Source organism: Mustela nigripes, chromosome 11, assembly GCF_022355385.1.
Source record: "Mustela nigripes isolate SB6536 chromosome 11, MUSNIG.SB6536, whole genome shotgun sequence".
Taxonomy (NCBI): Eukaryota; Metazoa; Chordata; class Mammalia; order Carnivora; family Mustelidae; genus Mustela; species Mustela nigripes.
Window position 1 is genome coordinate 472,612 of NC_081567.1, and position 25,946 is coordinate 498,557.

Here is a 25,946-nt window from a genome sequence, read left to right on the forward strand (position 1 = left end):
TTCAGATGTTAGCCCTGTGAGTGAGGGAATGCATTGTCAGGAGAACTCCCAAAGGAACCGGAATGGGGAGGGTTGCAGAGGAGGAACCATTATCTGGAATGAGATTGGAGGAATAGGTGATTGGCTTCTTAGAAGTAAAGAAGTAAAGAGCCCTGGTGGGGGTGTCCGAAACTGCTCTCCAGCCCTCCTGGGGCTCAGGCCCAGTCTTTTTTGTAGAGGGCACAGCCAGGGCTCACTGAATGGTGCCACTCCCTGGGAACCCATGCGAAGCCCAGTCTCCACGGTGCTGGGGAAACTGTTCCCAGGGAGGGGACTACTGGAGGCACTTCGCTGTCAACAATGCCCAGAGGGGTGCCCAGGGGACCTGCAGTGTCCCTGCAGTGCCATCTGGGGACAGAGCATAACTTTGGAGGGCCCAGATCATTTTCACAGGGCAGGCAGAAAGGCTGCATGGTGAGAACAAAGGATCCACCAAGAATGACTCCAAGTGTAAGCATCTGGTGGAGGGATCACCACGCGCCTGCCCCTTCCCTGCCTGTTCTGCATTGGGAGCGCACACGTGCAGGTGGCGTGCTCTGGTCGGCACCGCACACTCAGCTAGCCTGGCAATAGGCATGTTGGCTCCTCTCTGGAGTCCTCTCCCAACAAAATATCCCCACACCTGTCATTTTGGGTTTTTTTGTTTATTTATTTGAGAGAGAGAGCATGACGGGGGAAGGTCAGAGGGAGAAGCAGGCTCCCTGTGGAGCAGGGAGCCCTACGTAGGATTCAATCTCAGGACTCTGGGATCGTGACCTGAGCTGAAGGCAGATGCTTAACCGACTGAGCCTCACAGGTGCCCACGCCTGTGATTTGTTTTTGCCAGTGTATCTTAGGGATAGCAGGGGACTGCTGGGTCAGAGGGTCAGTGGGTGAGGAGCTCTGCTGGCTATTGCCAAATGATGCTCCTTAAAGGGGGTATGTTGTGTGTACTGACCAGCTGTTAGCATGCAGGGTTCCACGGGTCCCGGTGTTACTGCTGATCTTTTTGGTGAGAAAGGACGATACCTGTGCCTTAAGTGTGTATTTCTCTTGTTACTCTGTAGGTGGAGCACCTTTTCCTATGTTTGAGGACCATGTAAATTTACTTTTTTTAAACATGCTTGCCTCGCCCAGTTTTGTTGAAGGTGCTGGCTGACATGAATGTTGGGAGGCTTACTCCCATACTGGAGACGGCCCCCCTCTGCACAAGCCTTTCCCTGGTTTGTCGTTTCAGTTTTTTTATCGTGGCTTTTTTACTTTGCAAAAAGTCTTTCGTGTTATTATTGTTTTCGTGTTTCTGTATTTCAAGTTTTAAAATGTCAGGTGCGTTCTAAAGAGCTCGTATCCCTGCATTTGACCCTTCACAAGGGGGTTTGAGCTGAGCAGCCTCCCTTCGGGCAGATGTGTGTTTATAAACGAAATGCTGACAACAGTAGGTTTCCTCTTACAATTTCCTCCAGCTTATTTCGTTGTAAGAATACAGCAGATCATATGCGTCTATGCCATGTGTTGATCGACCTCCTGTGATAGGTGAGGCTTCTGGTCACCTGTGGGCTGTTACTGGGTAAGTGTGTAGGGAGTCAGAAGTTCTAGATGGAGTTCTCTCTCTCTTTTTTTTTTTTTTTAAAAGATTTTATTTATTTGAGAGAGAGTGAGGGAGAGCATGAGCGAGGAGGTCAGAGGGAGAAGCAGACTCCCCATGGAGCTGGGAGCCCGATGCGGGACTCCATCCTGGGACTCCAGGATCATGACCTGAGCTGAAGGCAGTCGTCCAACCAACTGAGCCACCCAAGTGCCCCTCCAGATGGAGTTCTCACAGTGCAGGGAGGGTCAGTGCTCCAGCCCCCACATGGATCGAGGGTCAGGTGGACTAAGTCGTCGTCTTCTGCCTCTTCCCTAGCCTGACATCCATCCAGGTAACTGCTGGGCGTTCAGAGGCTCGCAGGGCTACCTCGTGGTCCGGCTGTCCATGAAGATCCGCCCCACCACCTTCACCCTGGAGCACATACCGAAGACGCTTTCGCCCACGGGCAACATCACCAGCGCCCCCAAGGACTTCGCCGTCTATGTGAGTGAGCTGGCTCCCGTTCTCCTCCTCCTCCCGCTCTGGGACCTACCCGGAGATGAGCCCAGTGGCAGAGGCTGGCTTCTGTCCCCCCCACCAAGCCCTTCAGTGCTCTCAGCAGATCTGACGCGGAGGGCGCCATCTCAGCCCTTCCCTGGGGAGGCAGCTTATACAGAGTGTGTTTGCTGCTCCTCAGTCTATGGACCTGCCGAGTTCTGTTTCCAGAGAACATAGGGCCGTTGGGCTGTAAACTGTTTCCTGCTCAGTTGACAGGACATTTCCCACACACAAGTTGGAAAAAGAGCCCCCAGAAAAGCCATTGTTCATGCTGCGGCATTTTCTGCTCTCCTTTCTTTCTAAAAAATACAGTCGAGAAAACACGGTTCATAAAATTTCGTTTCTTAGTGTAAAAAAACAAACTTTCCATAGATATTTTTTGATGGCAATTAACTTTTTTTTTTTTTTTTTTTTAAGATTTTATTTGAGAGAGAATGCGCAGAGCAGGGGGGAGCAGCAAGCAGAGGGAAAGGGAGAAACAGACTCCCTGCTCTGCGGGGTGCCCGATGCAGGGCTCGATCCCAAGGACCCTGAGATCATGACCTGAGCCACAGGCAGACCCTTAACCGACTGAGCCACCCAGGTGTCCTGATGGCATTAACTCTGCACATATCTTTAAATAGCACAAAATACCATTTTGTAGCTAAACCCGGATGTATCTCTCCAGTTTGCCCGCTGTGACTTCAGCTCTCCCTCACTCCCTCAGACCAGGCGCTCACAGCCCTGTGTGCCTCACTGCAGAGGGGGCGGGCAGGGCACGAGCGTCTGCAGGGCCACTGACCCCTTGCTGCGGGCAGGTGACCAGCACTGACCTCTCTGTGCCCTCTTATTCTAATCTCTGCTAACTTGACAGGTGAAAACCGCATATTTCATCGATGTTGCTGTGCATTTCACATGTACTTTCCTTTGTTTTTTGTAGGTCCATTTCGTTTTTACTCATTTATCTTTTGGGATCTTAGCTTCCCCATGCATACCTGAGCTGCTCTGTACAGAAACGCTAGTCATGGGTCACATACAGACGCACTTTCCGGTGTCGGTCTCGATTCAGCATTTGGCCACATGTGCCCATGGCCCATTGTTGCCTCCAGGCATCCCACACCAGGCAGTCCTTCCCCGTGATGACGTGCTCTAGCAGTCACCTCTGTTTCCTTTTGGTGACTTCCTTGTGGCAACACACACAGCACAGCCCTGCCTTCCCTGTCTGAAGCATGTAGTTCCCTGGACAAAGCTCCTTTATACGGCTCTCCGTCACAGAACGTGCTCATCTTCCCTGACGGAGACTCTGCCCCCACTGCACACCAGCCCCCGGCACCCCCGTCTGTTCTCAGTGTGAGGTGGCCCACTGTCCTTTTTCCAGGCTCCTCAAGTTCCACTTGGGGTGTTGAGGGCACTGTGAGCCACTGGGTGACGGTGGGGTCTGTGCAGTTGGACATTCAGTCCCATGTCTCTTGTTAGCTCGCCAGTTGTGGTGTGGTTTTGCCTACCTGTGTGACAGGAGGAGTAACACCTGCCTCCTGGGGCTGCTGTGACTATGGGAAGCCCTTGACACGGTGCAGAGCATTTGACAGGACTTCTGGGGAAGGTCATAGGGATGCTTGCCTCCTCCCGTCCTAACCAACGGCGGCGTCCTTATTCCTCTACTTGAGGACTATCTGGTTTCGGTTTCAGGGATTAGAAAATGAATACCAAGAGGAAGGGCAGCTTCTGGGACAGTTCGTGTATGATCAGGAAGGGGAATCACTCCAGATGTTCCACGTTCTGGTAAGAACTTGCACTGCTCTTTGGGGCCTGTAGGTTCCTTCTGTCCAGTGGGCAGGAGAGCTGCCGGGGTGCATGTGGGCATCAGCGCCAGAGGGAAGTGGAATCTGAGCTTCCTAGTTCTTCCCAAACGAGCCTTTGTAGTGTATATTTTGCTCTGCACACAGGCGTCCTGTTTTTGACGCTGAAAGTAAATCTGTGGCTTATGAGGAGTCCCATTTGCCTGAGCTCTGTGTCTGACGACAGATGACGGAGTTGACACTGACACTGAATTTCCCACATGGCTACTTCCTGTCGGATGGCAGAGTGGGGGAAGTGACTGGGCCTGGGCTGTTACTGTGAATCAGGTGTTTCCCCTCCCCTTTCCATTTCAGAAGAGACCTGACGGAGCTTTCCAGATAGTGGAGCTTCGGATTCTCTCCAACTGGGGTCATCCTGAGTACACGTGTCTCTATCGGTTCAGAGTTCATGGAGAGCCGGTCGAGTAGAGACCCTCCTGTGGTTCTTGTACATTTTGTATATATGGGGACAGCCTCAAACACTGGAGCCCTTCCTGAACCAGGCACCTGGAGCATCGGGAGGATGTCACCCCTCAATAAACGCTGCTGACTGCCAGTGGGGGCTGACGCCCAGCTTGCTCTTCTGTCCGCAGGAAACCCTGCCTGGCAAATGCCTGGCTTCCCCGAGACCAGCTGGCCACGGCCCGTCTCTGCGGGAATCTGGCGGAATGCGTAGTTGTTCTGGGGTTTGTTTTTGAACAGAAAGCTCTTGATACTTATATGCTTTCGGCATCAGGAACAGAGCAAGTGAAGTTAAAGGTCAAGGTGTTCTTGAAAGTTTGATATTTAGCCTTTCACTGGTCCATCTAAAGGACTTTGGGGGCAGACCTGTTTCATCTGTTCCATCCAGCACACATTTCTTTCAGGGAAAAACGTCACCAAATTTCAGAGTTCTGAACTCCTTTCCTTTAGGAGAGGGCTGCTTCTTTATTCAGCATCAGTAGTTAGTTTAAGTTCCCAGGTGGAGGAAGGGAATAATTTTTTCTACTTAGTTTGCTCCTACTTGAGAAAGACTTTCAGAGTCAGGCCTGGGTGTGTTGTTTCTGTTCAGAATCCAGGATGGGTTGATTGGTTGTGGGCTTGAAGTGGGACTGATTTGAGAAGGGTGGTGGTCTGGACCTCAGCCAGTGCTGGAACAGAGGGCTCAGGTCTCAGCAAGTCTCCGCCCTTTGGGGCCACCCTGGAGTTGGACCTCACAGTGTCCGTAGGAGCCCAGAAATCCAACCTTGGGGGTGTCATCAGGTTTTGTTTTAAATCTTGCTGCAAAGTTGAACACTAATGTGCTCCCAGTCTTTCAGAATCTTCAGTTTTTACTCTACTGATGGTTCTCCAAGGACACTGTCCAGTGTGGCAAATTCACCATTATGTTGTAGGTTTATAATTTTTCTTACGGTGGCACTTTTCTTCCTGGCTTTCGTCGGGATTTGCCTCTTAATACAAATGTTGGCCATTCTCAATTCCTAGGAGACTTGTTTTGTTTATAATTAATATTTAATATTTAGACTATTTTACTGAGCAGACTTTATAAATGAGATATTTGCAAGGCACTTAAAGTGTTACAGATGTTTTAAAAATTATTTAAGTTTTATTGGGTTAAGACCGTTCTTTCCGTGTTCTCATAAACACTGTATTTTCAGAAACAGAAAGTGATGGTGCTGACTGGGGTTTTATGTGTACTGCACAACTGTCCTCAACTCCATAAAGTAGCATTTTTTTTCACTTTTAGAATTGGGACTCAATAATGCCTATGCAGTTTAGTTGGATAAAATGTATACAGATGTTTCAGATATTACAGGATAAATATATAAGTCAAAATTTCCTATATAAAACTAAATTTGGGAGTTGGGGTGGAAATATTTTGAATATTTATTTTTAAAGATGCAGAATAGGACTTTGTGCACGGTATTTTTGTAAATGCTTTTCAAAATACTTGTCTTTGGTAGTGCTGCTTTTGCTGCCACCAAATTGATAAGATGCTATTGAAATGTTTAAATAAAGAGTTTAAATTTTTAAAAGTGCATGTGATGTTTCCAGTGAAGAATAAACTCTTTCTTTCTTCTGTTTGCCTTGTTCCTGCCCCTGGGCGGGTAGGGGTGGGACCCTTTGCATATTCCTGGGGCCTCTGCCTTCTGGGGTTCCAGGTCAGTTGCCCTCTAACATGTCATCAGGGCGACTGCTACTGAAGGCAGGTGTGGAACTCAAGCTCATTTTCAAGCCTACCCTGGGGGTCGCTGCGTTGAGTAAACACAGTGTGGATCACTGAGCTAAGACTCACTGGTGGGCCAGGACAACCCGGGGCCCGGTCCAGCTTTGCTGGTGCCACCCCGACACTGGATTTTCAGGGGCAACGAGCATTCCCACGTTGTTTCCATACTTCTGTATACCCCTCCGCCCACTAGTAAAAATGTGCGTATCCTCCTCCGTCACTGCTCACACAGATGACGGCGGACTCAGCGTATGGTTTCCTGTCTCCCTTGTTGTGGTTATGGAACGGATCGTGGACATCGCCTATCCATAATGAGCTTGTTAAAAAACAGCCCTACTGGGGCAACTGGGTGGCTCCGTGGGTGAAGCGTCTGCCTTCGGCTCAGGTCCTGGGATCCAGCCCCGCATCAGGCACCCTGCTCGGCGAAGCGTCTGCTGCTCCCTCTCCCCCTGCCTGCTGCTGTCTACTTGCATTCTTTCTGTATCTCTATCAAATAAAAATCTTTAAAAAGAAAAGCTCTACTGTTGTTCGCAGGGATGTACTCTTGAGTTAGAACCAGTCCCCAACGAATGGACATCTGCTCGAACTTCTCCCAACACCACCAACAGATGTGCAAACAGGAGCTCTGTACTGCATACCCTCGCGCGTCTAACCCTGAAATCCAGGGGCCTTCAGATGGAAAACCTGTCCCCGTGCCCGTCCCCGGGTTCGACCCCGCGTCCGTTCTTGTCCCCTCTCCCCCAGACCGCCAGCTCCGCGTTAATAGTACGTGCTGCGTCCAAGCGGGGCCGACCACGGCTCCTCGAGCGGTGACGTGTCACCTGGACTTGATCTCTCTTTGGTCCCCAAACCCGGCCAAACAGGACGCGGCTTTAGTCACCCTCACCTCCCCGGGGCGGCCCGCAGCAGAAAGCACGAAAACACAGCTTTAATTTCAGAATCCTGGAATCCCAAAGACCGTTCAACTGGTGGCTGCTGGGCCTCGGGCCACTCGCCTTGGGCGCATCCGCGGCGCGTAGGCCCGGCGCCCGCGTTCTGACGTCACGCGCCGTCGCCATTGTGGCGTCCGCGTGCCCCGTCGCGGTCACGAGCGCTCCCGCCGCGGCCCCGCCCCGCGGCCCTGCGGCCTCACGGCCGTCCCTTCGCAGACTTGCGGCCCCGCCCCGCGATCACGTGCGCGCCCGCCGCGGCCCCGCCCCGCGGTCACGTGGCCGCCCGCCGAAGCGCCCGCTTCCAGCTTCGCGCGGCTCCTCGCGGGCCACCGTAGAGGGCGTCTGGCGGCCGCCGGGACGGAAGCCGAGAGGCGCTGCCGACCGCGCCTGCGACAGCGTCAGCCCTGCGCGGAGCGCCGGCCTGATGGCGGCGGCGGCGATGGCCGAGCAGGAGAGCTCCCGGAACGGCGCCCGGAACCGCGGCGGTGTCCAGCGCGTGGAGGGCAAGCTGCGCGCCAGCGTCGAGAAGGGCGACTACTACGAGGCGCACCAGATGTACCGGACCCTGTTCTTCAGGTAGCCGCCGCCGCCGCCGCCTTCCAGGGCTTTCCGCCGCGCCGCTGCCCCGCCCCCGGCCGCCTGCCATTGGCCGCGCCCGCCGCCCCGCGCCCCCGTTGGCCCGCGCTGCTGCCCGTCGCCGCGGCGGTCGGAGCCCGGGGCGGCCGGGGGACGAGGACGGAGGACACCCGACCCGGCGTCTCCCCTCCCCCCTGCGGACCCTCTTCCCCTCTCCGGGCCCCGACCCGGCGTCGCCCATCCGCGGTCTTGCCAGGACCGAGCCCCGGGCCCTGCGGTCCCCGGCGGTCCGGTTGTGCTAGGGAAACGTGCCCCTGCCCCGCGGCCCCTGCGACCCCAGCGGCCGGCGCTGGGGCAGCGGTGTCCCTGAGCCCGGCGCCGCGCCTGCACTTGCGCGGCCACGGGCTCTGTCGATGGGGGCGCGGGGAGTGGGATGTGGGGGGCCCGGCGACGAGTCCCGGGGGCTGGGGGCGCTGGGGGCTCCGGGGCCGCGTGGGTCTCACTGCACGTGCGGGGGTCGGACACTGCTGCGGGCGCGCTGAAATCAAAGGTGCCGCGTCGGCGGGTGTCGTGTGGGCTGCGGTGGTCCCCGCCTGGGCTGCGGGGCCACGAGAGCTGTGCTGTGGCGCGTGGCTGCTGTGATCCGAGTTGTCGCTTGCGCGGGGCGTTCGGTGACCCTGGAGGGTCCGGGCGGAGCAGTGGAGGGGATTCGCTGGGAGGGATTGGCCTGAACGACAGGTGCAAGAATTTAGTCCGGTCCGTGGAGGGCCTTTTCTGCCCCAGCTGTGTGGCGGGGAGCTGAAGGGCTGTGGGAGGCTTTTCACCACCAGGCCCAGACTTTGATATGCAAGTGGCAAGAGGGGTCAGTGTTTCCGCAGACTCTGAGATCCTGTCCCGGCCATGCTTGGCTCGGCTGGCTGGAGGAGCCCGGGTCGGAGTGCGTGCTGCTGAACGTAGGCAGCTTCACCTACCAGAAGTCCGTGTGAGGGGAGCTTTCTGAGCTAGGTGCTTGCTGTTCTCGGGATTACTAATCAGCAAAATTCCATTTTCCCAACAAGAAACAATGTTTCCTGTTTTGAGACAGTTTTGCCTTGTGGGATGAGCCTTGAAGAGGCAAGTCTCTCTGCCCATGGTGTGTTTGGGGGTGGTGATGGAAAGCAGGCTCTCCTCCACCCCAGCCTTGACTTGGCTTTGAATTCCATGTGTGCTCTGTGATCTAAGACCAGCCTTGGCTTCCTCGTGGGACATCTGGTGTGCACCGACACTGCTCAGGAGTTGGGAAAAAGAAATCTGCCACTGGCCCCACTGGGGACAAAGTTAATGGTGGCGTTTGTGGTCGTCCTTAAGGCCTGGCTGAACTATCCTGGAGTTGTCCCTGGCTTCCAAGGTGCTGTCCATCAGACCTGTGATCCCAGCGCTGCTGAGACCCTGCTGGGGGTGTGGCTCAGTCTGATTCACTGAGTTATACTAGGTTCTGGGCCTTTTTGTAAGTCAACATACATGTCTGTATTTGTTTACCTGAAACATAACACTTTGAGGAGTTATGGCCCATATGTTCCCATGAACCTATCACCAACCAAGATAGGGAAAACAGCCATTACTGCTAAGGTTCTTTTCTCTGTTTTCAGAATCCATCTCTCACACACCCTTACCCTCAGGCACTCACTGCTCTCTGTGGCCCCATAGTTTGACTTGCATTTTCTAGAATGTTTTGTAAGTGAAATCATATCTGCTTTTTGTGCATTTTGAGTTTACACAGCATGATTATTTGGAGATTTCCCCACGTGTAAAGCATTAGTTCATCCCTATTGACGAATGGTGTCCTGTGAGGGACCACAGCTTGTTACCCACTCACCTGTTGGATACATTCGTCAAATTGGTGTCTATTTTTTTGTTTTGTTTTGTTTTTTTAGGATTTTTTTTATTTGAGAGAGAGTGCACACATGTGCAAGGGAGCCTGGGGAAGGGAAGAGTCAGAGTGGGAGGAAGAAGCAGGGGCCTCAATCCCAGGACCCTGGGATCGTGACCTGAGCCGAAGACCGATGCTTAGCCCACTGAGCCACCCAGGCGCCCCCCACCCCCAAATTGCACTGTTTTAATTGTTGTGTTTCACAGCAGTTGAAGGAGAGGGGGCATGGAATCTGGTGGTCCAGTGGGTTGGACTTCCTCGGTGCACCTGCCTCAGCTGTGGGCAGTAGTCGAGGCCTGGTGGCTCAGCTGGTGCCAGCGGATGGCCACCTAGTGTCTTCAGACCACTCTCTGCCAGGAGGAGGGAGTCTGTTTTCCAGACCTTTTGTGTTTTGGGCATTTGGTCATCCTCCACCCACTTTCTGGCATTCATGGCTGTTTTGCGGGGTGGCCATAGGGCTCCTTGGCCCAGTGTTGGGATAGCCACCTCCCAGGAGGGGCTCTGCAGCCAGCCTGCCTCCCCCCAGGGGCATTTCTGAGAATTGTGTGGTTTTGCCTCTTAAATCAAATGAAGAAAAATTTTTAAAAGAAAAACTTATTGGGGCACCTGGGTGTCTCAGTGCAGCGTCTGCCTTTGGCTCAGGTCATGATCCTGGGGTCCTGGGATGGAGCTCCATGGGGAGTCGGCTTCTCCCTCTGCTCCCCACCCGCCCCCCCACCCCAGTCTCCAATCAGTTGGCAGCTGGCAGATGACACCAGCATGTGTCCCCCAGGTGCACTGAGCATGTACACCTTCCAAAGGTGTGGGCATGGGGGTGCAGACAGCAGGGCTGCGTGGATGGTGCCGGGCTGGAGGGTTCCTGCTCCCTCTGCTCTCAGCAACCTCCCAAGCCTTGGACTCAGACAACTAAATCCCTTCCTGTTCCCCGCGTTCTGCCGAAAGAAGGATGCTCATTTCTCAGCGTTGCCTTTATCCGCCCCCCCCCCCAGCTTTCCTTGATCTGCAACAGGTGATCTTATGTGGATGGGACGAGTGCTGGCTGTGGCACATCGCCCCACTCCCCCTTGGCCCCCAACCCCAGGAAGGGAGGCACCGTGGGTGCTTGAACACCGTGGGTGTTACCCCAGGGATTTGCTGTTACCTGCTCCTTGGCAGCTTCCTTCTTGGGGTGTTTTGAGAGGTTGTCTCTTGCACTGCATCAGACGGAGGAGTCTAGAGTTCTGTCACATCTTGCGTAAGCAGTAGCACGCTGGCAAGATTGTCACTTAGAAGAAGTGCCTATGTGTCCATGGAAATGGCAACATGAGGTGGTGTGCCTCCGCATACTCATCTTTCCAGAACTGCCTGTGGCAATGCTGGCCACGGGTCGTGGGCAGGGCGGCTCCCAGCAGAACCAGACCGGGATGAGCTCGGTTGGTGTGGGAGTAGGCTGTGTACATGTGCAAAGGAGAGAGACAAACAGACGGCTCACAGAAGTCCTGCTACAGAAACCGCAGGCCGCACAGATGACGGTGGGCTGGCAGTGGTTTCCTTTCTTGGGGTATAGGCTCTTCTCGCTGGCCCAACCCCCCTACCCAGCAGATGGGGTCTTCTGTTGGGGCCATGTCTGGGCCCACTGGGTTCCCCTGTGTGTGACTGTGATGGGGTTGGGTTCTCTGGGGCGGGGAGGGGGGTGTCTGGTTATGGAACTTTTTGAAGAAAAGACCTTTTCTGTGGTTAGTCGAACACCAAGCCCTCACGTTCCCCCCTGCCCTGTCGGTCCCAGTGAGCTGCAGACAGGCTCCCTGGTGCATGTGTCTGGTGTTGGTCTGTCTTGGTAGCCCCTTGGGGCTGCTGCTTTAGTATCTCTAGTTTGTTGTGTCTGGACTGGGAGGCACAGACGTTACTGGTTGTATTTTTGGTTGTACTTCTTTTCTGAGGATTGTGGAGCTGAGTTCCCGCCCATGACTGGAGCATCCGGCAGCGCGTGTGCGTGTGGCCTTCAGGCACTCCCTCCTGCTGTGCATTCTGGGGGAGCCCAGAGGTGCTTCGCTGAACACTGTCTGTTGCGGATGGACCATTGTCCAGTTTGTTTGGGTTTAGTTACGGGCTGGGCTCTGGCTGCTCTGTGCTTCTGTCTCTGGAGTTCAGGGAAACTGAGAAATGTGTTCAAAGTGGGATAGTGAGGCAGGACAGAGGGGTGGAGGGGCAAGAGGAGAGCACAGGGATGGGGGAGGGACCGCAGGGACCGTCGGTGCAGTCATCACAGTGGGTGCTGTGTGTGCGTGTCCCCCACCTGAGAGGTCTCTATCCTGGAGCTCTCGCTTTCCCGACCCCTGAGTGCTACCTTGACCCTTAGTTCTCCAGTGGAATCCCAGTGTAACACTGTGTCCCACATGCAGCTCCTACCACCGTGGCTGGACGTGCCTCGTGGTGTAAGTCATCCAGCCTTTCTCTGGGTCCTGCAGAAACCCTTGAGCTGCTCTAGGGCTGTTTGGGCACAGACAGTGTCCCCTGCCGGTGCTGCTGTCACATGTGGCGCCCAGGTCCGCTGTTACCCTGAGGTCGGAGCTGCTGACAGCAGGGACTCTGTGCACACCAGGGGGACCTGGGTTGTGGAGCCACCCCAGTGTGGAGGCTAGACAGACTCAGGGGGCAGGGCGCCGTGACTGCCGGGTAAGGCAGTGGGCTCAGCAAAGAGAATGCATTTGCACTCCCATCTTTGGTAGGAGGCCCGTGCGCCCGCGCGCCTGCGTGCCTGTGTGCGGGACCTCGTGCTTTAGCGCTTGCGTCCGTTGGGGGGGTGTCTGCCCGACTGGACCTAACTGGGGCTCCGCTCTCTCTCTCACAGATACATGTCACAGAACAAGCACACAGAAGCGCGGGAGCTCATGTGCTCGGGGGCGCTGCTGTTCTTCAGCCACGGCCAGGTACACAGTGACCTCATACCCTTCTCTGCGTGGGGCCTGCAGGCTGGGAGAGGCCTGGTGGAGGGCTACAGGCTGTGCTTAGCCCTGACCCTGCCAGTGTGTTCACGTCGCGGGGCGCTGTCTGAGGTGCTGCGCGTACAGCTGGGGTCTCGGTCCTTCAGGCCGTGCTGCCAAGTGAGCTCTGTGCTCGGAGTGGTCTTCTTAGCTTAGGTCTGCCACAGCTGCTGAGCTCGAGCCGGAGCTCAGTTTTTGTGATTCTTGCTTCCATGTTTTATAGCAAAACAGTGCTGCAGACTTGTCCATGCTGGTATTAGAGTCGCTGGAGAAGGCGGAAGTCGAGGTGGCGGATGAGCTGCTGGGTGAGACTCTTACTGTGCGGGAGGCACCTGCAAGTGTGGAGTGGTGACACCCCTATGCACTGTTTGGCGATGGTGGCCTCTGGTCCCGGAGACCTGGCTTGCCGGCCCCATGTGGCGCAGTGGGGGTCGTCCTCCTTAGGGACTGCCCAGCTGGAAGGATGGAGGAGCAGCTTGCACCCGCTGCTGCACTCCCATGGGTCATCCCCCTACCCGCCAGGCCTTGCTCCTGTGTGGGTGGGCTTCCTGCTAGAGTACCCCCCTTCCTCCCCCCGCCCCCCACTCCCCGGCACACGCTGAGCTGTGAGGCCATTAAAGAGCATGTGGCTGCTGGCTCTGCAGCCAAGAGGTTGGTTGGTTGGGGGGTCCTGGGACCTGGGACCTGGGGGGAGGAGTGCATGAGGCCACCCCAGCACACCAGTTCCCAGGTTTTGAAGCAAAGTAGTTCTCGTGAACTATAAGATGTGGGACACAGAGCTGAGCAGTAGCGTGTTTCTGTGGGTAAGAGTCTGTATTCATGTTGTTCTAGAAAATCTGGCCAAACTGTTCAGTTTGATGGACCCCAATTCCCCAGAGCGAGTGGCTTTTGTGTCTCGAGCCCTGAAGTGGTCCAGTGGAGGATCTGGGAAGCTGGGCCACCCCCGGCTCCACCAGCTGCTGGCCCTCACGCTGTGGAAAGGTAGGTCTGGGGCACCTGTGCACAGAGATACTCTTGGGCGGGTGCTGGCAGTTCCGGCAACGCTGTCTCTTTTTATGTACGTGTCTTTTATTTGGGTTAGCTGTTTTAATTAGGTAAACTCCTGGGACACTGGATATGAGGGGAGATTTTGTTCTCCACTGGCTTGGCCCTACCTGTCCATGGGCCTCGGGCGCAGCCCCTCCAGCCTCCTTCCTGGGACATTTTCCCTAGACCGGCCCTCTGATGGCACCTGCCCTGTGTTTTCTTCATATTTATCTCAGTTTCTGAGTAAGCATTTATGGGGGGGATCCGTGAGGGGGGATCCTGGGAGTTTCTGGATGTGGTTCCCATCCTGCGCTGAGAGGCTGCTGCCCACTGGAAAAGGCACATGGTCGGGTGCTCTGACCAGCATTTGTTCTGGAGAATTCGAAGAGCTCTGTCCTGTGTGGTGAGCACCCACAGGCAGCTCATTCACGCTGCCGCAGCCTTCCCAGCAGCCCGGCAGTGCGTGGGGCGGGGCAGGGGCCTTGGTGGGAGCTGAGGGACAAGGACCTTCACCAGGAACGGCTGTGACAGCAGGCTCCTCCCAGAAACAGCCTGCTTCCAGCAAGCCGTGCGGTGGTCAGACAGACGGATCTGTCTCCCCCACAGCCAGCAGGCCCAGGGTGCCTTCTTGCTGTTTCTAATGCAGCAGCACGCATGTGGTGGGTGCCCACCACGAACCCGGCCCTTGTGCAGGCTGGGAAGCCAGCTGTGTGCGCATCTGAGGGCCATGCGCTTACTCCACTGTGTCCCCACCTGCTGTGACCCACGAGGCAGGAGGTTTCCGCATTCGTGCCTGCCGGCCTGCCAGCACTACTTTTACACCAGAGGGATAGGAAGAGAAAATGGTCAGACGTCCATAAAGGCTGGACAGTTAAGGAAGCCCTCCTTGAAGGGTGTGGCTGAGTCCCTTCCCCAGACCACCCAAGAAGCACACAGGGTCCGAGAAAGAGCATCCGGCATTTTGAGGCCAAGGCCGTCTTAGGCTCCCTCCTCTTCTGATGTGCGTTCCCTACGGGCGCCTTGCTCCTCCAACCTTGGCCTCACCCACTGCTGGTGACGGGTTCCTCCATCCCCCAGGCCATCCTGGCCTTTCCAACTGGCGTGGTCCCCATGTATTTTCTGTCTGTCCTGCCCACGGGACACTGGTGTGTCCTATTCACTGACCTCGGAGAGAGGCCATCTGTGCTTGCCTGCCTGGCGGGGGTGGGGGAGTCCCAGAAGCCCCTGCCCTTGACTCCCACCTCGACTTCAGGGGGTGCTGAGTCTGCACGTGCGGGTGGATGGCCTTGTGACTGTGCCAGTCAGGTGCACCTGTGGCAAACCGCTATTGCCAGCAAGTAATATTTGGCACCACTTTTGCCCAGGCAATATTGGGTGGCGCATGGGGGACACCGGGCGGGAAATGGGGCATGACCCTGCGTCTGTGGCTGAGAAGCAGAACTCAGGCTGCAGGAGTTCCTCAGAGCCCTCGTTGGCTAGGAGCCAACTGTAAGGCATGGACAGTTACTAGTACGATGTTCAAATTCAAGAGACCGCGATCACATGTAGTACCTGAGCCCCAAGCCCCAAGGGAGACAAGCGCAGAGTCCATGTCCTGTCCTGCCCCATAGTGTCCACAGCTTGTGTCCGGAGGCCGTGCTTAGGGATGTCTGTACAGCTGCAGTGCCTGGGGGCGGGCCCCCAATCGGGACCTCCAGGCAGGTGTGGCCCAGTGGGCACGGAGCCACCCGCCGTCCTGCCAGTCTCTCTCCACGACCTTGGCTTTGGGGGGGGGGGGTCCGTCATGCAGTCCCTCATCCTACTACGTGTGTCTCACAAACTCAGGGTTTGTGGCAGCCCTGCCTCGAGCAAGGTCACCAGCGCCATGTTTCCGACAGCACTTGCTCCCTTGGTGTCCCTGGGCCACCGTCGGTCATTCTAGCAATGGCACAGGCTTTTCCATTATAACTTGTTATGAAGTCTGTGACCATGGTCTTTGATATGGTCCTGGTTTTGGTGCACTAGGAACTACGTTCATGGAAGATGGTGAATTTCCTGGATAACTGTGTGTGTGCTCACTGCTGTACCGACCAGCCGCTCCCAGGTCTCTCCCCTTCCTCCGGCCTCCCTGTTCCCTGAGATCCAGAAATATCAAAATTGGGCCAGTTCCTGATCCTACGGTGGCCTGTCTGCGTTCGAGTGAAAAGAAGAGTCCAATGTCTGTCATTCTAAATGACAAACTGCAGAACGTTTGTCATGCTCGGTGAGGATGCTTGTCCAAAGCTGAGGTGGGCCGAAAGCCGGGCTTCTTGCATCAAAGAACAGGTAGTGAACTCAAAGGACAGGCTCCAGGAGGACGTGACAGGAGCTCCTCTGGCGACAGCTGGATAATGGGGACGCAGAACAGCCTCTGGCTGATGTGGAGGCGGTTGGAGTGGTTGGGACAGTAGCTGAGCCATGATGTTTCCTCAAGCGAGAGCCTGATCCGGAGGGAGGCCCTGAGTCTCTCTGATTCCATGAAGGCTGAGGGAAGCGAGCTGGCTGCAGAAGGGGGCTGTGAAGCTGGTAGAGGCCGGCTCGAGGTGGATTCCGGAAAGAAGTCTTCTCCATAACCTAGAAGCTGCGGCCGGTGACACTGACGAGCGAGCTGAGGTCATTACTGATGGGGCTGCGCTCCACAGCAACCTCTCGGTATAGGAGAAACCGCCAGAGAGAAGGAGATGCCTTCCAGGACTTTCAGAACCTCCGTACCTGGAGAGAAGTCAACGCCCGGCTTCAGAGCTTCCAAGGACAAGCTGACACTGCTGTTAGGAGCTAATACAGCTGGTGATGGTAAGTTGAAGCCAGTGCTCGTGTACCATCTGGAAATCTTCAGGCCCTTAACAATTCTGCTAAATCTACTCTGCTTGGCCTCTGTAGATAGATACAGCAACAAAGCCTGGATGACAGTGTGTCTATTTACAACATGGTTTATTAAACATTTTAACCCCACTGTCAAGACCTATTGCTCAGAAAAAGATTCCTTTCAAAATATTACTGCTTGCTGATAAAGCATCTGGCACCCGAGAGCTCTGATGGAGACGGGCAGCAGGAGAGATGTCGTTTTCATGTCTGACACGACATCCATTCTGCAGCCCGTGGATCAACGAGGCATTGCAACCTTCATGTCTTCTTATTTAACAAACACACTCTGTAAGGCTCTCGCTGCCATAGACCGTGATTCCTCTGATGGTTCTGGGAAAAGTCCATAGAAAACTTTCCAGAAAGGATTGGTCATTCTAGATGCCACTACGAACACCCATGATTCATAGGAAGAGGTCAAAACATCAGTAGTGACAGGAGTTTGTTAGACGTTGATTCCCACCCCCATAGATGACTTTGAGGATTCAGGACTTTGTGGAGGAAGTCACTGCCAATGTGGTGAAATGGCAAGAGAACTAGAATCAGAAGTGGAGCCTGAACGTGGCACTGAACCGCTGCCATCTCACACTTTACCAGATGAGGAGCTGCGTCTCATGGAGGAGAAGGAAAGTGGTTTGTTGAGATGGGATCCGCTCCTGGTGCAGTTGCTGTGACCACTGTTGAAGTGACCACAGAGGATACCGAGGAGGACATCAACTGAGCTAATAAATCAGCAGTGCGGTTTGAGAGAGAGGACTGACTTGCACACTGAAAGATGTTCTCCTGTGGGCAAATGCTACCCAACAGCATCACGCACTCCAGTGTGTGCAGAAAACATCATAGCCTACTTATTTTAAGAATGTGGCACGGCTGCCCCAGCCGCCAGCAGCCCCGATCAGTCGGCAGCTACCAACATCGAGGCAGGCCCTCCTCCAGCAACAACGATGACTCCCTGGAAGTTCAGGAGCGGGTTAGCGTCTCGTGGCCATCAAGCATTTGTTTCTGAAGGCACGTACCTGGGCTTTAGACCGTGCTGTCACACTCAGCAGACCCCCGTCTCAGCACAGCTCTTGCGCGCCCTGGGAAACCTGAAAGCTTGACTGGCTTTGAAGAGGTTGCTTTGCTGCGGTCTGCAGTCAGGCCCACAGTATGCCTGAGCTGCTCCTGGGCGGGCTGCAGTCCAGTTCGTGGAGGGAGCCTTGTGCAGGGCAGGGCCTGTGGGTGTGGTTTTGCCAAACTTCTCTTCTCATGATGCTCTAAAGCCAAAAAGTTATCCCAGGGGGTCTGAGGGAGAGAGGAGAGACAGCACAGGTACACAAAGCAATGCCGACTCAGAATTAGTCTGTGTTTCTGAAGGCGGCAGTCTGGGCCCTGAGGGCATCTGCCATGGGCGGGAGGGCAGCCGGGTCCTTGGAGCAGGTGTTCCCAGCAGAAGGTGGAGGCAGCTGAGGCACAGGGCCCGAGCCCTGGAAAGGTGTGGGAACCAGGTGGCTTGTGAGCAGGACGGGTGTGAGCCCGTCTGCTCCAGGAGACAGACCACGGTGGGCGGGGGTGGCATGGCCTAGGCTGGGGCTCTGCTCGGCACCGCAGCCACTCTGGGTGTCCTGTGTTCTGTCCACGGGGGTGGGGCGGGGAGAGGGGCAGGAGGTAGATCGATTTTCCCGTGATGAATGGGGAGAGCAGGTTTACAGCCTGAGTCATTTACTGATGTTGAGAAGATTGGGATTTTGATTGTTGTTTTTAAAAAATAGAAGTGGTTACGAACAGCTGAGTGTTAGAGCAGACGTGCCCATGGTGTTCTTAGCCCCAAAGCTTCCTGCGTTGCTGAATGTGACACGGCAGAGCCGGGCAGGGGCCGCACAGAGACCCGTGCACGCTCATCGGTGTCCCCTCTCCTCTGTAGAGCAGAACTATTGTGAGTCCCGGTACCACTTCCTGCACTCTGCGGACGGCGAGGGCTGTGCCCACATGCTGGTGGAGTACTCGACCTCCAGGGGCTTCCGCAGCGAGGTGGACATGTTCGTGGCCCAGGCCGTGCTGCAGTAAGTACCACACTCGTGGGGTCCCGTCTCCCTGCACGGCTGCCGGGTCTGCCCCGTGGCCCTGCCGCAGATAGCTCCCTCCCCCTCCCACCGAGGACAGGTCACGCTGTCCCTCTCCACTCTGTCGGGCTGCCACGGACGTGAGTGTCTGTTCAGAGCTAGCGTTCTGCGGTGGCTCCCCAGTGTCTGTTTTCTCACATCACCTCTTTGGTGGGTTTTGTTTTTGTTAGCATCAGGCCACTGTTTCTTGTAGGGCTTGTCTGTTTATTTTTTAAACGATTTTATTTATTTATCTGACTGAGAAAGAGAGGGAACACTAGCATGGGGAGTGGCAGGCAGAGAGAGAAGCAGGCTCCCTGCTAAGCAGGGAGCCTGATGCAGGCTCAGTCTTGGGACCCCGAGACCATGACCCGAGCTGAAGGCAGATGCTTGGCCGACTGAGCCACCGAGGTGCCATGGGCATGTATATTTATTGAATTTTACGAGGTGTATTGGAATGGGGAGTGCGCATGCCTTTAAAGCTTTCCCAAGCCTGCTCCTGCCTTCCCAGGCGTCCCGCGCATCTGAAGGTTCCTCGAAAGCTGTGTCCCGAGTCTGTCCCCATCCATCAGGCCTCGCTTCCTCATCTACGACCTGGCCCGTAGCCGGCCTGCTCCAGGCTTCTCCTGCTTACGCTTGTCCAGTAGAAAGAGGCGGGTTTGGTGGCTGGGCGTCAGGATAGGAAACGTCTTACGGGTTTGAGGGGGTTTTGGGGCCCCAGAACGCTCACCATACACACCCAGCAGCGCTTGGGGCTTCCATGCTCTTGTGCTCCCTGCACAGCAACGCAGGGCTGCCGTCCCCAACTCAGAAACGGAGACGTTTCCTAGACACCTGAGCTCCCTGCCCCAGCCTGTGCAGTATCCAGTGCTCAGAGTCCCCAGGCTGGGCGGGATCGTGTGCAACCACCAGACACCTTCTTCTCGGGCCCTTATCCCTTAACAAGGTGGAGGCCCCCCACTACAGCTCGTCCAGCTGTCGCCCAGGGCCCCTGTGGACAGAGACGTTCCCCGGGGACAGAGAGCTCAGGCCCCTGGGCTGACTGCTCTGTAGGCAGGGGCCTGATGGGTGTAAGCCAGCCGTAGTTGGGCAACTCCCCACGGCATCCGAGCTCCGTTGACCTGGGATGGTCACCTTCCCGAGCTTCATTCCTTCACCGGTCAACTGTGGCAAGCAGGGGGTGCCCTGCTCACGGGGGCGTGGGGATGGCAGCTGGGCTGAGCACAGAGCTCGGCACGGCGGGCCCGCGTTGGCCGGAGCTGCAGGATGGTGTGAGCAGGCAGCCCCACAGCTGTCGGCCAGCATTCTCCCGCGAGCCGGCGTGGACCTGAGCCCCTGCTAAAGGCCACGGCGTCCCCCTCCAGCAGCCCGCTTACTGGCCTCTCGGTTCCAGGTTTCTCTGTTTAAAGAACAAAAGCAGCGCGTCGGTGGTGTTCACAACGTACACACAGAAGCACCCGTCCATCGAGCACGGCCCTCCGTTCGTGCAGCCTCTGCTCAACTTCATCTGGTTCCTGCTGCTGGCTGTGGACGGGTGAGCCCTTGGGTGCTCGGGGCTTGCGGCCGCGCTGGGCTCGGGGCCCTCTGGGACTGTCATGCAAACGGAGCCGGACCTCCTGTTGTGTTCCAGGGGCAAACTGACAGTGTTCACAGTGCTGTGCGAGCAGTACCAGCCGTCCCTGCGGCGGGACCCGATGTACAACGAGGTGAGAGGCGGGGCCGCAGTGGGGCAGGCAATCTGGGGGGCCGGGGTGGGGGTGCGCTCCTCGGTGACCCCGTGCCCCTGCCCTTCCAGTACCTCGACAGGATAGGACAGCTGTTCTTCGGTGTGCCGCCCAAGCAGACGTCTTCCTACGGGGGCTTGCTAGGTAAGGCCCAAGCAGGGTGCTCCTGGGTGGGGGGAGGAGAGCCGCCCTGGCCGCGTCACCCCTTGGCCTCCCCCCCCAGGGGCTCTCTCTCCCCTGACGCTGTCGCTCTCCTGTGGCTCCGTGTCTCTGCCTGGCCTCGAAGTCCTTCTCCAGCAGAGTCCCAGACACAGCTGAGAGGGTCCCGTTGGCCCTAGTTCGCCCTCTCCTTTGGCCACAGAGCCAAAGCGGATTTCTTCTTTTCTTATTCTGGTAAAATACACATATCCCAAAATTTGCTGTTTAACTATTTCTCAGTGTCCAGTTCAGGGGCACCATCCCCCGGTCCGGCTCCAGAACGTTCCATCCCCACATGGAGACCCTGTCCTCGTGATGCACAGACCCCTGCCCACTCCCCCAGCCCCGGCCCTGCCGTCTGCTCTCTGTGTCTGTGAGTCTGATGACTCCAGGTCCTTGTGTGGGGGTTCCCCGTGCGTGCCCTTCTTTGTCTGGCTCGTGTCCTTGGGGCTCGTCCCTGTGGGGGCAGGGGAATCGTTCCTCCCTTTAGAAGGCCAGCCCGTCCTCCGTGGTGTGGATGGACAGCACTGTGTCACCCATCCCTCTGTGGGGGACCCCTTTTGCTGCTGTTAATATGGGGGCGCGTGCGTCTCTTTGAGCCCCTGCAGCCACTGCTCTGGGTAACACCCCCGAGGTGGGATTGCTGGGGCACGGTGAGATTTGGTGTAATTTCAGACGCTGCCAGAATGTCTTCCATGGCAGCGGCCCTGTCCCTGTCCCGTCAGCTGCAAACAGGGGCAGTTTCTCCACGTCCCCGCCATGTTTGCTGTTGTCTGTGTCTCGGTAGTGGGTGTGCGGCTCTCACCATGGCTCTGAGTCCCATCACCCTGACGATGAGTGGTGCTGAGCGTCCTTTCTTGTGCTTATTAGCCATTTGTATGTCTCTGTCCATTCAAGTCATGTGCCTGTTTTTGAGTCAGGGTGGTGGTTTCTGTGTACTGGATACTCATCCCTTGTCAGATATAAAATTCCCAAGTGTTTTCTCCCATTCTCTGGGTTGCCTCTTTTTTTTTAAAGACTTTATTTTTTAAAAGCAGTTTTCAGCGGGGCATCTGAGTGGTATATTTGGTGGTTGAGCATCCATCTCTTGGTTTCGGCTCAGGTCCTGATCTCAGGGTCATGACATCGAACCCCATGTTGGGCTCCGTGCTCAGCGTGAAGTCTGCTTGGGAATCTCCCTGTCCCTCTGCCCCTCCCTCTCCTCACATGCACTCTTTCTAAAATAAATATAAAAAATAAATAAATATGAAATATAAATAAGTAACTATTTTTAATAAGGTAAATTACAACAGTTTTAGCTTCCCGGCAAGACACAAAGGAAGGTGTATCCGTTTCATCCCGGCCCCAGCTGTTCACGGCGTCCCCGTCTGAGTGGTGACTGTGTCAGAACCCTGGACCTGCATGGACACGGCATGTCACCTGAAGTTTGGGGTTCACATTGGGGATACTTTACATGCTATACGTTTATAGGTTTGGACACACGTGTCCACATTAGAGCCCTGCAAAGTTGTTTCTGTCCCCCAAATCCTGTCTGCCCACCTTGCACTGCCTTCTGTCTCTGTGGGCACTGCCTTGAGATGCACAGAATTCACAATTTTCCTCCAGTCCAGCTTAGGTGTCTCTGCTCTATTGCTCCTGCCTTTGGTGTCAATCCCTAATGTCCTCATCCGGCCCAGGCCTGTGAGGCTCTTGCCCCATGTCGTCTTCTAAGAATTTTACTGGTTTTGGGTTTCCACAGTGGTCCTTGATCCCTGTAGAGGGTTTTTGTACCTGGTGTGAGGTAGGGGTCCAGTGTCCTGGCTTCACTTGAAGAGACCCGTTCCCCCATGTGGTCTGGACACCCTTGTCAGAGATGGCTTGACTGCCATGCACGTGGGCTTCTTTCTGGCCTCTCTGTTGTGTTCTGCGGGCTTTCCGTGTCTTTGTGCCCATGCCATACTGCTGGGATTATTCTGTAGGAAGTTTTGAAATCAGGAAGTGCAAGCCCTCCAGTTTTGTTCTTTTTCAAGATCATTTTGGCTGTTTGGGTCCATTGCAATTCCATATACGTTTTAGGATGTTTTTCTTGCAAACAAGCCATGGGGATTCTGAAAGGGACGGCATGGAATCTGTGGATGGCATTGGGTGGCCTTGGTCTAGGCAGTGTGTCAAGCCCCCCAGCCCATTGACATGGGAAGTGCTTCCATGTGTTAATGACTTCAGTCTCTCTCCGTGGTGGTCAGTGGTTTTCATGGGTGAGTCCTTCGTCTCCTTGGTTAAGGTCAGTGCCTAAGTATTTTAATCTTTTTGATGCTGTTGTAAATGGAATATTTTTATCATTTCTTTTCCAGATTGTTCATTGTTGGCGTAAAGAAACGCAGCGTGTTTTCACGTGCTGACTTTGTGCCCCCTTCCTTTGACGGATTCCCTTACTCCGACAGCTCCTTCCTGGAGTGTTCGGGTTCTCTGCATATGAGACCGTGTCCTACGCAGACAGATCGTGTTGCTCCTTCCTTTCCGCTGTAGATGCCTCTTCCTTCATTCTCGTGCCCGGTGGCCCCGGCCAGAGTTTTCCAGGACTGTGTGGGACGGAGGTGGTGAGGGCGGGCGCCCTCCCCTCGTTCCCGCTCCTCGAGGAGGAGCTCTCAGTCCTTCACCATCGAGGATCACGTTGGCCAGGGGGTTTCCGAGACGGCGGTCAGTGCGTGGAGGTCGTGCCTCTCCTATTCCCGGTTTGCTGAGTACTTGTATGCGCGCGTCGGGTTTAGTCCAGCGCTGTTCCTGCATCAGTAGAGATGGACAATCATGTGGGCTTCCCCTCGTTGTGCTGGCATGGGGCGTCACGCTAGCGGGTTTTCAGGGGGGCCCTCCGTGCATTCCACAAGTAAAGCCACTCGTTGTGGTGTGTTGTCCTCGCTGTGCTGCCGAGTCCCGCTTTCCAGAGGTCCGTTGAGGGTGTAGCCTCTGTGTTCACAGGGGTCACTGGTCTGTGATTTTTCTTGTAGCATCTCTGGGGTTCTGCTGGCCGCGTCAGATGAGTTGGGAAGCGCTCCCTCCCCCTCGATTGTTTCGGAAAAGTTTGGGAAGGACGGTGTTGGTCATTAAGGGTTTAGTAGAACTCACCAGGAAAGCCGTCAGGGCGTGGCTGTTCTTTGTTGGGAAGTTTGTTTTTTTGTTTTTTGTTTTTTGTTTTTTTAAAGATTATTTATTTATTTATTTATTTGACAGAGAGAGGTCACAAGTAGGCAGAGAGGCAGGCAAAGAGAGAGGAAGGGAAGCAGGCCCCTGCTGAGCAGAGAGCCTGAGATCATGACCTGAGCCGAAGGCAGCGGCTTAACCCACTGAGCCACCCAGGTGCCCTGTTGGGAAGTTTTGATGATGGATCCAGTCTCCTTACTGGTTCAGAGGCCCGTTTGGATGGTCACTTCTTTGTGACTTGGTCCTGGTGGGTGTTGGAGGCCAGGCCTCCGCCCCACGTCTGCCTGGCAACATGGTCTGGCCTTCCCCGAGGTCTCGTACAGACTTCTTTCCTCCACCAGCCAGAGGCCAGTTTAGTTGTTCTTCTGAATGTGGCTTTTCAGAGCCTGAATGTGGTGGTATTTTTGAGTTGAGCGTGTTCCCCAGAGTTCATCGTTCACCCACATGCACCTAGTCCCACCTACACAGCCCTGGAGAGGGCTCCTGTGGCCCGACAGCATGGAGGCTTCCCTCCTCAGCTTCCTGCTGGGGGGACGTTGCAGAGTCACAGGTGGCACGCGTCCCCCACACAGATGCCAGCCTGCTCCTGCCGGAGTGGAAGCAGCCCCAGGTGATGGGGGGCGGGGTGGGGGTTGCTGGTCCCACCAGGCTCCATGATGGCTCCCCCACCCCTTAGATCCAGGCGGCACCCTGCCCCAGGGGCCCTGCAGGGCTGGCCTGGGTGGGATTTTTGTCCTTGGAGCCAAACTACGCTCCATGGAAAGGTTTTTGGTCTGAGATGATTTCAAAAGTCATTGGCCCTTGTGTGGCAGATGCTTTAGCCCCATGCGGGCCTGGCCGGGCCGTGTGTCTGAAGCCCCGGTGCTGTTGCTGGGTCACTGCCGTCGCCCCTCACACAGGGGAGCCGACGCTGGTGTCCATTCATTTCCCGCCCGAACCTCCGCCTCGCCCCTCCCAGTGCCAGGCCGCAAGTGGCGTGTTCCTTGGACCCAATTTCATGGGCCCGAGTCTGTGCAGACGACCTTGCTCACTTTTCTGTTTGTTTCTTTTCATGATGGTTTGGCTTCAGGGGACTTTCTGATCTCCTGAGTTCATATTGAATCGTCGTTCTTTGACTAAAAATTAGATAAGTGTCAGTGGTGGCAGCCCCACCATTTCTGCCTGGGAATGTGTCCTGACCTCTCCGTGAACCTGTGATGCACACGCGCGTGCCCGCTCAGCAGTGGCCTCCCCGTGACGGGGTTCTGAGGACGATTCTCCAGGGCTGTCTGGCGGCCGGGTTGTGTCCCACGGGTGGGCACTCGGGGTCTTTCCCCAGCTGCCAGGTCCTTACAGGCACGCTGAGCACTCCCTGGGACTCATGCCGTCCCAGCCCGGGAATGCGGCGGCTTGGCAGGTGGGGTTCCCCGGGCAGCCAGGGGTGCCGAGCGCGTGCTGTGCCCCTGACAGCACCTGTTTGCTTCCAGGGAATCTTCTGAGCAGCCTCATGGGCGCCTCGGAGCAGGAGGGCGAGGACAGTCAGGACGACAGCAGCCCCATTGAGCTCGACTGAGCCCGCCCGCCCGGCCTGCATGAAGACGCCCTCGTCCCCGGGGCTCCCGCCGTGAGGCTCCCGCCACGGGGCTCCCGCCGTGGGGTCCCGCCTGAGGCGGCGGGGGCCACGTGGGCCTCGGCGCCGGCCCGGGGCTGCGGGGCCTGCGGCGGCTGTGCTGGGCCGCCCTGCACCCCCAGACTGACCCACAATAAAGCACGGGCCTTGCTGCGCTACCATCCTCTTTCCCTGTCCTTTGTGTCTGGTTTGCTTGGGGAGGCGACCTGGTGTCTGGCACGTGCCGCGGGCCCGACCCTGTCGCAGGTGGCGTGGGGGGCGGCCGCCGTCCCACCAGCCCTGCACAGATGTCCCGTGGGGTCCCAGAGAGCGTCTGGGTGGCTGCTCCAGGCCACACTGAGGCCACGGCTCCTTGGGGCAGCTCTTACAGCGGGAGCAGGATCCTTTCCACGTTTCGGGACGTGGTATTTATTTTCACTGGGTGATGGATTCCTTTGACCTGGCGTGGTAGATGTTAACCTTGTGACCAGTCCAGGAGCGAGCAGATGTGCCCTTTCCCACTGACGCTGTACCAGATGTTCGCAGAGCAATGACGAGAGGGGAAACACTTTATTTTTTCACAATTAAAGTAAGAGTTGTAGATTAATACACAGTGATCATGCATGGGAAGGAGTGAGATATACACTCTCGTTGACTGTAAAATGGAATTTAAACGAAGGTTTGTGTTACTTGTTGAGTTGAAATAAATCCTTTATACTGGGTTTT

The 25,946-nt window shown here is 55.9% G+C and overlaps 2 protein-coding genes across 3 annotated transcripts in view; both read left to right on the forward strand.

Moving 5' to 3' along the window:
- SUN1 (Sad1 and UNC84 domain containing 1) overlaps positions 1 to 5,978 on the forward strand; it is a 54,944-nt gene extending 48,966 nt beyond the window's left edge. Inside the window, exons 21-23 of the mRNA XM_059414253.1 lie at positions 1,922 to 2,089; positions 3,812 to 3,904; positions 4,276 to 5,978. Of these exons, the coding sequence (XP_059270236.1) occupies positions 1,922 to 2,089; positions 3,812 to 3,904; positions 4,276 to 4,389 (375 nt within the window). The 3' untranslated portion in view covers positions 4,390 to 5,978. The remainder of the gene's footprint in view (positions 1 to 1,921; positions 2,090 to 3,811; positions 3,905 to 4,275) is intronic.
- A 1,464-nt stretch (positions 5,979 to 7,442) lies between these two features.
- Positions 7,443 to 25,942, forward strand: GET4 (guided entry of tail-anchored proteins factor 4). 2 transcript variants are annotated; one of them, XM_059414255.1, is made up of 9 exons: positions 7,443 to 7,674; positions 12,414 to 12,492; positions 12,770 to 12,851; positions 13,378 to 13,527; positions 18,356 to 18,494; positions 19,927 to 20,067; positions 20,164 to 20,239; positions 20,329 to 20,401; positions 25,099 to 25,942. In XM_059414255.1, the coding sequence occupies exons 1-9, from the start codon at positions 7,523 to 7,525 to the stop codon at positions 25,182 to 25,184; spliced, it is 978 nt and encodes a 325-aa protein (XP_059270238.1). In that variant the 5' UTR covers positions 7,443 to 7,522; the 3' UTR covers positions 25,185 to 25,942. The 2 variants fall into 2 exon arrangements, with proteins under 2 accessions (XP_059270238.1, XP_059270239.1); XM_059414256.1 differs by lacking the exon at positions 7,443 to 7,674 and adding an exon at positions 11,624 to 11,997.
- The last annotated feature ends 4 nt before the right edge of the window (positions 25,943 to 25,946 follow it).

What these genes read in the sequence shown, in the direction of transcription:
- GET4 (XM_059414255.1), top strand. Translation starts at nt 7,523, where the DNA reads ATGGCGGCGGCGGCGATGGCCGAGCAGGAGAGCTCCCGGAACGGCGCC. An exon ending in GGGACCCGATGTACAACGAG is followed by an intron (nt 20,240 to 20,328) that starts GTGAGAGGCGGG and finishes CTGCCCTTCCAG; the next exon opens with TACCTCGACAGGATAGGACA. An exon ending in TTCCTACGGGGGCTTGCTAG is followed by an intron (nt 20,402 to 25,098) that starts GTAAGGCCCAAG and finishes GTTTGCTTCCAG; the next exon opens with GGAATCTTCTGAGCAGCCTC.